Below are 12,172 nucleotides of genomic sequence, written 5' to 3'. Positions count from 1 at the left end.
GTGCCACCCTGACGCTTTCACAGCTGGAGGATTTCTTTGTGGAAACTTGTAAGCGGTTCATGTTGAGTACGAAGCAAAGGTAGCTTACACCTTTTTCTAAATGAGGAAGACTTCGTTTTCGAGCTGAGTAGCTTTTTAACCCTTGCCATGTCAGGGCTGCGTTAACAGTTGCCAACCAAAGCTCTGTGAGGGGAGCCAGATGTTTTCATCCTCGTGCTAACACCTGGTTTGTTTTCCCCCGTAACCTTCTACTCTCTGCCATCTGCCTGCAATTATTCCCTTTCCTTCCCTTCTTGCACAGTTTTGTCTTCTGAGCATCATCTGAGTGTCTGAGGCGTGTTGTTTCCAAGTGGGCTTTAATCTGAAATGTAAAGCATGTACCAAAGCACACGCCCAGGCAGAGGAGTTAATAATATAATGCTTGGCATTTCTCTCTCTCCTTCTGTCCAAGGCTCTTAAGGCACTTCATAGACAGCAATTAATGTACAGATTTACAGTCCTCGGCAAGAAATGGGAGATCTCTAATATCGCTCCATATTGTTATTTAACAGGGAGCTTAAAACAATCTGTTGAAGGGCCCGGAGATACTTATTAGAGCCAGTTTTCCTTGCTTATACTAACTGTCTTCAGGACCCAGCTTCCCCTCTCCATCCTAATGGCCAAGGGGAAGACAGACAACGTAGAAAATAAATATTAAAAGTGGAAGGTACTCTAAATGTGATTTAAGTGGAGCTTCAACATCAAATTTGGGACTTCTGAGAACTTCTGTTCAGCCACCATCTAATCCCGATGCTTCTTCCTGAATAGTACTGGGTTTTGTCACGTAAAATTTGGCAGATCCTTAGGGTAACACATCTGCACCTCTCTGAGACCTGCTCCCAGTTTGGAAGGAGTGAGTGCTCCCAAGCCTGTCTGTATGCAGAAGTTCAGCAGGTCCATCCAAAATCTGTAGTATCCTCTGCCCAGGTCTGCCAAGGCCCCAAGGGTGGTCGCAGCGCTTGGGGCATCCCAGGTGGCTGCTGGCCAAGGTGGTTGGAAGAGGTAAATGAAGACACAGGGGTGGTTACACACCTTGCGAGAGCGCCCATGATCTTCTCTGGGGTCTCATCTCAGGGTAGTTTATACGTATCATGCTATGTCCTGGTGACTCTTGCCAGGGAGAGGGCACCAGTGGAGGGATGGCTGCAGCTCCACAGTTGGGCGTCTCTCTGGGAGAGGGGAGCGCTGTGTGTTACGATGCTTTGCAGTAAAGCACCAGAGATTAAAAAACAGAAGCAAGTCTTGGAGCAGGCAAGAAGGTGCTGTGTACCCCCAGCAAGTAATTGAAATCGAAACTCAGTTGAGGGAGGAAGGGTTGAAGCTGCTGCTCAGCCCATGCTGAGATATTTCACCTTACAACATCTCCCAGGCAGCTGGTTTGCCTCTCTTTCTTCCTCCAGGCAGCACTAAGATTTTTGTGTAGGAATATGACGGGATGTTTGAGCGCTTTTGGTCCCGTAAAGTGAAATCAGAGAAGCTATTAGGTGTTTGTTCTGCTGGGTTTCTGACCAAGCATGGGCTCCAGCCCACTGTTTGTAGCAACAGAGTAAAAATGGGTGGTATACAAGTAGCTGAGAGCGAAGTTGAGAGGGTGTGTTGGTAAATTCCTTCACGTATGCGACACAAGAAAGGCCAGCCAAGCCATTCCTGTGCCCGCGTGTTGATTGCTCAGCTCAGGTACATCCTGAGATTTGTTTTAAATGTCTTGGGTTTGTTTGTTTGTTTTTTCTTTTCAGGCACTGCTAGAAACAGCCCTGACTAGAGTGGTCCTGCCAATGCCTATACTGGTTCTACCTCCAATTATTATGTCCATACTGGAAAAGTAAGTGTTGCGTAGTACGAAGTGGGGGGCTTTTCAAGGGAGGGGAGAAAAGGTCCTCAGTAGGTGTTATTCACTGGTATTTCTTTGCATTGGTCCATCAAAGACTTTTTTTGCTTATTGAAATTTTCACAGAATCACAGAATCACAGAATGGTAGGGGTTGGAAGGGACCTCTGGGGGTCACCCAGTCCAACCCCCTGCCCAAGCAGAGTCACCCAGAGCAGGCTGCACAGCACCGCGGCCAGGCGGGGCTGGAATATCTCCAGAGAAGGAGACTCCACAGCCTCCCTGGGCAGCCTGGGCCAGGGCTCCGTCACCCTCAGAGGGAAGAAGTTCTTCCTCGGGTTCAGCTGGAGCTTCCTCTGCTTCAGTTTGTGCCCATTGCCCCTTGTCCTGTCGCTGGGCACCACTGGAAAGAGTCTGGCCCCGTCCTCCTGACCCCCACCCTGCAGATATTTAGAGGCATTTCGAAGGTCCCCTCGCAGCCTTCTCTTCTCCAGGCTGAACAAGCCCAGCTCCTTCAGCCTCTCCTCGTAGGAGAGATGCTCCAGTCCCCTCCTCATCCTCGTAGCCCTCCACTGGACTCTCTCCAGTAGCTCCTCATCTTTCTTGAACTGGGGAGCCCAGAACTGGACACAGGACTCCAGATGGGGCCTCCCCAGGGCAGAGCAGAGGGGGAGGAGAACCTCCCTCGCCCTGCTGGCCACACTCCTCTTGATGCACCCCAGGATCCCACTGGCCTTCTTGGCACCCAGGGCACACTGCTGGCTCATGGTCAACTTGTCACCTATTAAATTTTCATGTTCCATCATTTTTGGCCATAGCTGTAGGCTGTTTAATATTCATGTGGTTATTTTGAATCATCTTTCTGAGGCCCCCAGCAGTGTCAATAACCCTGTTCTGTAGGGTCAGTGTGAGCCCAAACTCTTTGAATTCAATGGAGAACTGTCCATAAGTTTTCAGTCCCCATTTAGCAAAAAATAGAGGTGCCACATGGGCTCAGACTAAAGGTCTCAGCTTGTGTTCAGCCAGCGATCGGGACCGTAGGGACCTGCTGACCACACGCCACGTCCAGACCACCTTGGCCACTGCTGGACTTGCTTATGCCCTCTTTGAACTCACGTGTGCTTTCTTTCGACAACGTCCTGTGGCTTGGACTTCCCTAGAAGAATATGTGCTTTACATATTCGGCAGAAATTTGCTTTCCATCGCTGTTTAAGCCAGACTGTCTCCTGGCAGATGTCTCCATGGAGCATCAGTGCTAGGTGGGTGGGCAGGAAAGGGCAGGGTTATTATTTCATGTCTAATTATCTCCTATCAGAGTTCTTAACAGCAAAAAAAACCCCAAACTGCCCTGTCCGTTGGCCACTCTCCCACCTTGCTTTCCAGCACCTCTGCTTTTGCTTGTGCCCAGAGATGCTGTGAGCCTGTTTGGAGCTGTTGGGTGCCTCTGGCTCCTTGGGACACCCATCAGCGGCTCGTTGGGCGTGAGTGATGGGTGGGGTGGGGATCACCTCACCAACCTCTGGAGGCTGATTAGCGCATTGAAAGATGGGGGTGCTAACGGGCTTGCTACCTTTGTCCAGACAGCCAAGCTGGAAGCACTCTTTAAACAAATCTGTTGATAATGGCTGCTCTAAAGCACTCCACTGACAAAGTAAATAGCAATTAGTACGATTAGGGGTTGACCCATAGCCTTGGTTAGCCTTGTTTACCCTTGTAGAAACACCCCTGGGCAATTTTCTCTCCTTAACGGAAAGGTCAGGGCTGCTTTGGTAAGTTTGAAGACTGATGTTTAACATCTAAATTTAAAAATACAGATATTGCCTGGTAGTCCTCCAGCACCTGGAGGCTCTCACCGAGATCAGTTCCTCCCTGGTCTGGGTGTGGGGAGAAACAGGGCAACAAACTCTGTTTTGGGAACTCTAAAGTAAGTTCTTTCAGCCCTTTTCAGCCAAAATACACTGTTTTCCTCTCATTTTCAAAGGGACACTGGTGGTTCCCTGCGGCAGGGCACAGTCTTGGTAACGCTTGCTGCAAGCCACTGTTTGGGGACGGCTGCTGGAGACACACAGGGGCAAGGGAGAGATTCCAGTCCAGTTAATTTTGTGCAAACCAGTTGATTTTCTCTTCATGCTCCTCCTTAACAAAAGCTCTGCAGCCTCTCTCATGCTCCAAGGCCCTGCGTCACTCGCACGGTCCTCCAGCCCATGATCCACCTGCAGGAGAGGTGCTTGGGAGTGACCGTGTCTCACTCAGGAGTACCTTACTCAGGGTTTGCTCAAAGTCGTGTGTGAGAAGAACACTTCCTTATCTTTGTACCCCAGCATTACTTATCTTTGTACTTGTCACTTATCTTTGTACCCCGGCTTCAGATCCAGACGCGTGATTCTAGCCTTTATAATCCCATCAAAGCTTCTTTGCTGTTGTCACTTGAGAGGACTTCTGTCCTCGTCTGTCCACGTGCCAGACACTTCCGAAATGCCACCGATTCGTGATGCTCTTACCACAGAGCTCTTTCTTTTCGCCTTTCTGTCGCACTCAGGCTTTGCACCCAAGTGGCTGCGTGCGTTACGGCTGGCTTAACGCGGGCGCTGGTCCTGGTCGAAGCTTACAGAATCACAGAATCACGGAATCATAGGGGTTGCAAGGGACCTCTGTGGGTCATCTAGTCCAACCCCCCTGCCGAAGCAGGGTCACCTACAGCAGGCTGCACAGGACCTTGTCCAGACGGGTCTTGAATATCTCCAGAGAAGGAGACTCCACAACCTCCCTGGGCAGCCTGTTCCAGTGCTCCGTCACCCTCAGAGGGAAGAAGTTCTTCCTCATGTTCAGGTGGAGCTTCCTGTGCCTCAGTTTGTGCCCATTGCCCCTTGTCGTGTCACTGGGCACCACTGAAAAGAGTCTGGCCCCATCCTCCTGACACCCACCCTTCAGATATTTGTAGGCATTTATAAGGTCCCCTCGCAGCCTTCTCTTCTCCAGGCTGAACAAGCCCATCTCCCTCAGCCTTTCCTCGTAGGAGAGATGCTCCAGTCCCCTCCTCATCCTCGTAGCCCTCCGCTGGACTCTCTCCAGTAGCTCTTCATCTTTCTTGAACTGGGGAGCCCAGAACTGGACACAGTACTCCAGATGAGGCCTCACCAGGGCAGTGTAGAGGGGAAGGAGAACCTCCCTTGTCCTGCTGGCCACACTCTTCTTGATGCACCCCAGGATCAGGATACATCGGTGGTTAGCTCATCCAGGAGAGATCACCCCAGAGGACAAACTGTTTTATTGCTGTAATTCAGAAGATCTTTGCTGTTCTGGTTATCAACGTGAACAGACAAAGATCTGTATGTGCAAAAATTCAAAGTTTGTTGAAAACTGGTCTCTAAATTGTTGTCTCCATCAGGAGGCACTGAGGACCGTCATGGGTCTTGCTGAGCATCCACAAGCTTAATGAAACCTAGCAGTAAAATTTGCTTTGTGCTGGGGGGCATCATAACTTCTTGTATTGATATGAGTTTTGCTAAATGCGCCTGTGCTCTGTGCAAGACTTATTGAAACTAATTTGATCTGTCAAGCAAATGTGGGCATACACATTTGTTTGTCTTCAGAAAATCATCATTTTCGCTAATAGAAAGGCCTCATTCAGCTTTGCAAGCGAATACTTTTCCTCCTCGCCACCCCCAAATGACACTCTGTGGGGATAAAAATATCTGGGCGCTGATTTTGCCTGCCTAGATTCTACTTAGAGCTTCGTCCCTACGGTTTCGTTTTCCATCAAGTATCTTTAGGTGCCTGGAAGCCTGTGAGTAAGAGCAGGGGTAGGGAGTGGGGAAAGGTTTGACCACGCGGCTGGAAGCGGTGGCAGGACATGGAAGCATCCACCTGACGTGGAGAGCATCCCTGTCCACAGCCGAGGGATTCACCGTCCGGGTGCCGACTCGCAGACCTTGGAAAGTGGCTGCAGAGGGACACAGTCAGAGGTGAAACCGCATTTTGGAAAAAAAACTTGGAGCATTTGGTGAAAAGTTTAACTTTTTTAATTTGGCAGAGTTTTAGTTAGACTAGGGCGTTTTTAATGGGAGTCATATCAAGGCATGCATTATCAATTTATTTATAGAAATGCTTACAGTGTCTATAAATGAGAAAGAGGAGAGAGTGACGGCTTATTATTTGAAGGTTGGAGATTTGGAATCAGAAGTGGCAATCTGGATCCTCCGCGTAGTCATTTGCATTTGGGGTTGTGGCGAAGGAGGAGAGCGATTCTCCCTGCCTGGCGCTCAGGTCCGGGTGGGAGCGGGTGACGGTGCTGCCCTTGGGTGGGAGCTGCTCCACCCCGGGAGCAAGCTACGTGCTCCCAGCAGCGGTTTTCGGATTCGGATCCGTAGAAAACCCGCTCCCTCGTTTTCATCTCGCTGTTGGAAAAGTTTATTTTAAGTGGCCAGTTCCTGGTCGTCGTCTTTCCACTTGGATCCAGGTCTTTCCTCTCTCTCAGCCATCTCTCCATCTGCATGTTTTAACTCCCCCAGCTGCCTCTCTCGTCTCTTGTGCCATTTTTTTTCAGCTCTCTTGGCTTCTCTCGTCTCTTTGCCTGCTGTGTATTTTAACTCCCAGGGCCGCCTTCTCTGCTCTCCAAGTAATTCAATGTTACCTCCCACTGCCGAGCTCCGCAGCGCGCCATTCTTTCCCCATGTTTCATGCATTTCCTGCTGCTTGGACGCTCTGTTGAAGCAGCGAACATATAGAATCGATGTTTATTTTGAGACTGCATATGCCATGCGGGGAACACGGTGTCAGTTATTTTGTGCAGATGTATTCTCCTCGAAGTTTTATAAATAATATCTGTGCTGGCAACTTTAATACGGAAAAATATTGGTTTCGCATCGTGTATGAGACGAAGACAACTCGTCTATGGGATGTAGCTGACTTTGGAGCAGACAATGGAAACTTCGTTAGTACCTCCATGTCATGGATGGGTGGGGACAACCACATCCACTGCAAGAAGCTGGACTTCTAGTGCATTTTTTCTGTGCATTTGCCTTGATTCAGACACTTCTGTGAATCCTTTTGTCTGGTAGTTACGAGGAGATTTGGTGAACGGTGCAGGTGTCTCCCGGAAAGGACCAGTCACATAGCCATCATCCAAGACTTCTCCGGTAGTCTCTGCCCAGCTCCCACCTCCTTGCAGAGTTGAAGCCACAGCTGATCTACGTGTAGACCGTCCAGGTCTGTGTGTAAGTGCAATGTCAGGTTCCTCTGTAGGCTGAGCTCTGTGGTGGGAGAGCCCAAATCCAGTGGTGCTTGGTTCACGTGGTCTGGACAAGCGGTGGACAAGCTCAGTCCACCAGCATTGTCTGCTGTGGACACTTTGAGCTAATAGCTGGCTGTGGAGACTGAAGAACGGAAGAATGGAAGCTCTTCTTATTTCCTTATCCTAAAGCCTCTTCTCTGCCTCACAGTACAAGAGACCTCAGAGGGTCTGAAGCACAGCAGAAGGTCTGAGGATGGGCTCTGAGAGCTTGTGTACGTCAGGCTAGACAAGAGGAGGCCTCAGAGCCGACTGTGCAGTGTTCGTGGAGGAGAGATAAAGCTGGAACTGTTGGCAATGGGCAAGAGTTGAGAGAGAAGCAGGGAGCAGAATAATTGTGTCCATAGAAGAGGAGCGTTTCTACTCTTTCTTCATCTCCACATCATCCTGATCTTGTGGCAGAGCTGCCGCAGAGTGTCAGCATCCTCATACAGCAGTAAGGGCTGTTTTCCTGTAAAGCTCATAAAATTAGGACCTTCTCGGGCTTGATGAACGTGGCAGAGCTGCTCTGGCATAGCTAAGTCGAACCATGAGAAATGGATTCTCTTGATGGATAGCCAGTGCTCAGCCCTTGTCTTTGTGGAGTTTTCTTCAGCTTAAACTACGTTTTTCACTGCAGAAATGTGTGTGAGGTAGGAGGCCCTCCTGAACCTCACCTTCACGGCCTTTTGCTGGAAACATTCTCCTTCTGACGGCGTGTGCAGAATGTTTCCTACAGGTGCTCTCCCTCCTCTTAAGCGCAAAGTCTCTCCGTCCAGCTAAACCCTCGCTGAAGTTTGTTTAAACTAAACAGCTGCCAGCGCTGACACCTTCAACTGCTGTGCCTGTTTCCAGAGTAAACATCGAAACTGCTCCTTTAATGATGTCAATCAAGTACAAGAATCCCCCAGCCTCACTCTGTTTGCATCTGCTGTCTCCTCTGGAGGGGGCACTGGGGCTGTGGCCAGGAGCAGGAGATGTTCCTTGGTGAAGACAGCGGTGGCCTGGCTGGGCAGGACAGCAGACAGAGCTACTGGTGGCTAGAAGAGCTCAGGACTCCCAAGTGACCCAAAAAGCTCAGAAAACACCCTCTGCAGATAGCCCGGAGACCCAATGGGCTCTCTGAAGCAGAGACACGGTACGGTACTGGCTCGGGGAGGTTCTCAGCAGCGCTGGGATCTGGGGTAGGAGAACCACCCCGAAGTTGGTTTGCACTTCAGAGGGGTGTTTTGAACCCCAGGCTCCGAGGAGCCTGGGATGCCTCAGGACACCCAGAGCTTCAGCCTCCAGTGCTCTGCTTACAGAATCACAGAATCACAGAATGGTCGGGGTTGGCAGGGACCTCTGTGGGTCCCCCAGCCCAGCCCCCTGCCCAAGCAGGGTCACCCAGAGCAGGCTGCACAGCACCGCGGCCAGGCAGGGCTGGAATATCTCCAGAGAAGGAGACTCCCCAGCCTCCCTGGGCAGCCTGGGCCAGGGCTCCGTCACCCTCAGAGGGAAGAAGTTCTTCCTCATCTTCAGCTGGAGCTTCCTCTGCTTCAGTTTGTGCCCGTTGCCCCTTGTCCTGTCGCTGGGCACCGCAGAAAAGAATTTGGCCCCATCCTCCTGACACCCACCACCCCGCCGGCGTCCTCGGCATCTTGCGATGTCTGTATTAGCTTTGAACCTGTTTACACCAAACACTACAGAAACCCCACAGAATCTGTCAGCTGGGAGACTTTGGTTAACTCCTGTCATGTTTAGTTTAGCATCTGACACCTCCTTCTAGACAAATACGGCTCTGGTTCACTGAACCTGATAACTCCTTTTTAGTACAGCGACTGACTTCCATATGGAATAAATTACAGTACCTCTTGAAAAACGCCAGAGGCAGCTGCCAAATTATGCAAAATTTAAACCACTAATGAACAATGTGATGAAAGTTGAATGAAGGTGTATTTACAAGATCTACAACACACTGTCTCTGCGGAGCAGATGTACCGTCGGTACAAGTATGTGTGTGTCTGTGTATGTACCTACGTACAGGCACGCTCCTGCGTATCGAAATGTTATCCGTAAGGTCTTGCTCGTTTAGGTAGAGCCGTTAACAGTAAGCACTACCTAGGATCGGTAAGCCAGCAGCTCCCCAGCGTGTTACTGCCTTTTTAATAGCTGCCAGGCGAACTTTATGAAGGCAAATCACAGAAAGAATAGGCGTTAGGGAGTTTTGAAGGGAGGTAAAGAAATAAATCTTCAAAAAAATTATAGAAAAAAGAGAGAGGAGGAGGGAAGTATCGCCAAAACGCGTGTTCTTTGCCATCCAAAGGTCGATGTATAAACACGGATCGCTTCTGCCAGCGAGGCAGACCACGGGTGCCAAAAATTTGGCTTCGAAAATTGGCAACAATAAAAGACACCTATTGCTGTCTTCCTGCAGATTTGCGAGGCAAGACCTTCTCTTGGTGCAGACCTTTCAATCCCGTGTCGTCTAATCCGAGCGCCAAGGTTTAGGTCACCGGAGCCTGGCCAGTCCTGTCCTGCGCGCGTGGGGACAGTCTGTAAAACCACTGTTCCCATGTGAAAATACTTTCAAGTTCTTCTGCAGAATTAGTGGCAGGATTAAATGGTGTTTGCTCTTGTGAATACAGCGGTCTGCTTCCGAAGAGGCCAATGGCAGAGTTGGGCGGTCGGGGGGATCTAAAGGTCCCGGCCTCCGCTGATCAGACCCCTTAGCAGAGCACACGGGGCGACGCTGTAAACACATTCACTCTTCCACAAATGGAAATTAAGGTTGTTTATTTTTAATCTGCTGTAGTGCTGTGCAATTAAACCCTTTGGAAACCTCTAATCATTCACTTCCGATGGGGGGGCTAATGGGTGAAAAGAGGGGTTTTGATTGCATTTGACAGCTAACAAAATGCAGCGTGCGATATTGGACTTCATATTCTTCCGAGATCTGTGTCGAGAGCAAAGATCCGAGGGACAGAAGAAGACTGGACCTCCTGACTAATTATGAGTCATTTATTCTGAACGGCACAAATTTTAGAATCTGAATCCCAATTAAGACATTACACTACATGTGTTAATTAGTCCCCTCTCCTTTTTAAATCAAGCCGTAACTCTTCTTAATTAGGAGGTTAGCCATTGTAATTTGAACTGGCCTGAGTCTGAAGCACTCCTGGAAATCACACCTGGGGGCTGTACCGGGGAGCATTCTACATTGGTGGAGTTTTTACTTGGGTGATTACAAGGTCCCCAACAGGGCAGTAATTAAAGAGGGTGCAGCTTTCAAATTAAGGTGTCAGGGGTGGTATAAGCAGTGATGCCTTGTTCTAAACTGTGCTCCGGGGAGGCCTGAGGGATGCTGGTCGTATGATTTGCTCGGCGAGGGCTCCCATGGATCATGGCAGCTCAAGCAGGAGACTAAAGCAGTTCCAGCAGTTGCCCCCCTGCATCCCAGGGACTGGTTATCGCAGCTGAATGATGGCAGTTCTTGAACGTGGCGTTTGTTAAAGAGCGTGGAGCGAGGTAATCTGCTTTCCTGACTCGGACAAAATCCTTGTGGGCTTCTGCAGGAGTCTTTTACGTTAGATCGTGCTCTATGCAAAACAAAGTAGCTAAATATTGGAGAACAGAAGCTTGGCTTTCACAGCACAAATTGATAGGATCAACTCCGTCTCGATAGCTTATTAGTGAGGAGCTGAGATATTGGAGGAGTGAAGGCTCCGGATCTTGTTTTCCTTCCCCACTTCCCCCAAACCTTCTCAAGATGAAGACAGCTTTCAGCAAGCTCTTCGCTAGCAAAGGGCGAAGAGTCTGAATATTCAGACACACAGACAACGTACAGCAGGGTAACAAGTTCCCACACATCAGCTGCTCCGTTACAATTCATCAGGTGCGTGTTTGGAGCCTGCAGAAAATGTGGAGTAGGCAGGGCTTGAGGTAATCTGTTAGCTTGCATTGGCTGCCGGCGCAGGCTGCACGGGGAGACGTGCCTGCAAAATCGCTTGTGAGTGTGCCGAAGCAGGCTAGCAGCACGCCCTGAGGTGGGAAGGGTTGCTGGTCTTGGTTTTGGTCAAGCATTGGACCAGGCTGCCCAGGAGGTGGTGGAGTCCTCATCCCTGGGAGGGTTCAAAAAATGTGTAGATCTGGGACATGGTTTAGCAGGCATGGTGGTGTTGGGTTGACGGTTGGGCTTGATGATCTTTGAGGTCTTTTCCAACCTTAATGATTCTATGATTCTGTCGTGGGCACCTTGTGAATGGTGTGCATTAGAAATGCTTGCTAAAACCCCGGTGATGATAAACACAGTGATGTTTAGTGGTTAATGTAAACGGTTGTACCTTCCTTGACTAGAAGAGAGCTCCTGTGTTATCACCCCCGTGGAAAGGCATTAATTAGCAGATCTCTGCCCATGATTCATGGCAGGACACCGTAAGGCATCGGCATCCTCAAGACCAGGATGGATAGAGGAGAGGTGCACGTTGGGCCCATGGCCATAGCTGGTGGCTCAGCAGCAACTCTGCTGACTCTCCACATTGCTAATATACACTGAATATCCAAACAAAACTCACTATCAAGTGAATTTATATTCATTATATGTTCATTATATATTCATTATATTTATATATTTGTATTCCCAGTAGTTTCAGATTAGTAAATAGTTGAATGACAGGTGTCCTTTGGGTGTAAATAGCTCCAGAACAAGCCTCTCAAGAATTACTTTTTTCACCTGAACATTTGTGAACTGTCTGAGGTCCTGTATCCTGGAATATACTGAACGTGCCACCCTGTCATTCGGTGTTAATTGCATCAGAAAGGTCACTTAATGGGTCATTATCAGAACCTGACCTTGCAGGTGCCTGAAAGTGTTTGCTGTTAACAAATCTTGAGCTCATAAATATCCCCTGGGGACAGCAAGTGTTAAAACATCTGTATCACCCGCTCTGCAGACGTTTGATTTTTAACAAATCGGGGTATTGTCAAGTTTACTGCTTTATTACCTCATTAGCGAAGTCGTGTGCCTTTTTCAGTACCACCACATGGTGCGGCTTGCAA

The 12,172-nt window shown here is 49.3% G+C and overlaps 1 protein-coding gene across 3 annotated transcripts in view; it reads left to right on the top strand.

The window, feature by feature from the left end:
• Window positions 1-12,172, top strand: part of SFXN5 (sideroflexin 5) — a 117,913-nt gene that overhangs the window by 81,889 nt on the left and 23,852 nt on the right. For all 3 annotated transcript variants that reach the window (XM_075420233.1, XM_075420232.1, XM_075420234.1), the window contains one exon: window positions 1,776-1,861. In XM_075420233.1, the coding sequence (XP_075276348.1) occupies window positions 1,776-1,861 (86 nt within the window). The remainder of the gene's footprint in view (window positions 1-1,775; window positions 1,862-12,172) is intronic.

This window comes from Opisthocomus hoazin, chromosome 5, assembly GCF_030867145.1.
Source record: "Opisthocomus hoazin isolate bOpiHoa1 chromosome 5, bOpiHoa1.hap1, whole genome shotgun sequence".
Lineage (NCBI taxonomy): Eukaryota > Metazoa > Chordata > Aves > Opisthocomiformes > Opisthocomidae > Opisthocomus > Opisthocomus hoazin.
The sequence above is the reverse complement of the archived record's forward strand: the minus strand, read 5'-3'. Positions and strand labels throughout refer to the sequence as shown.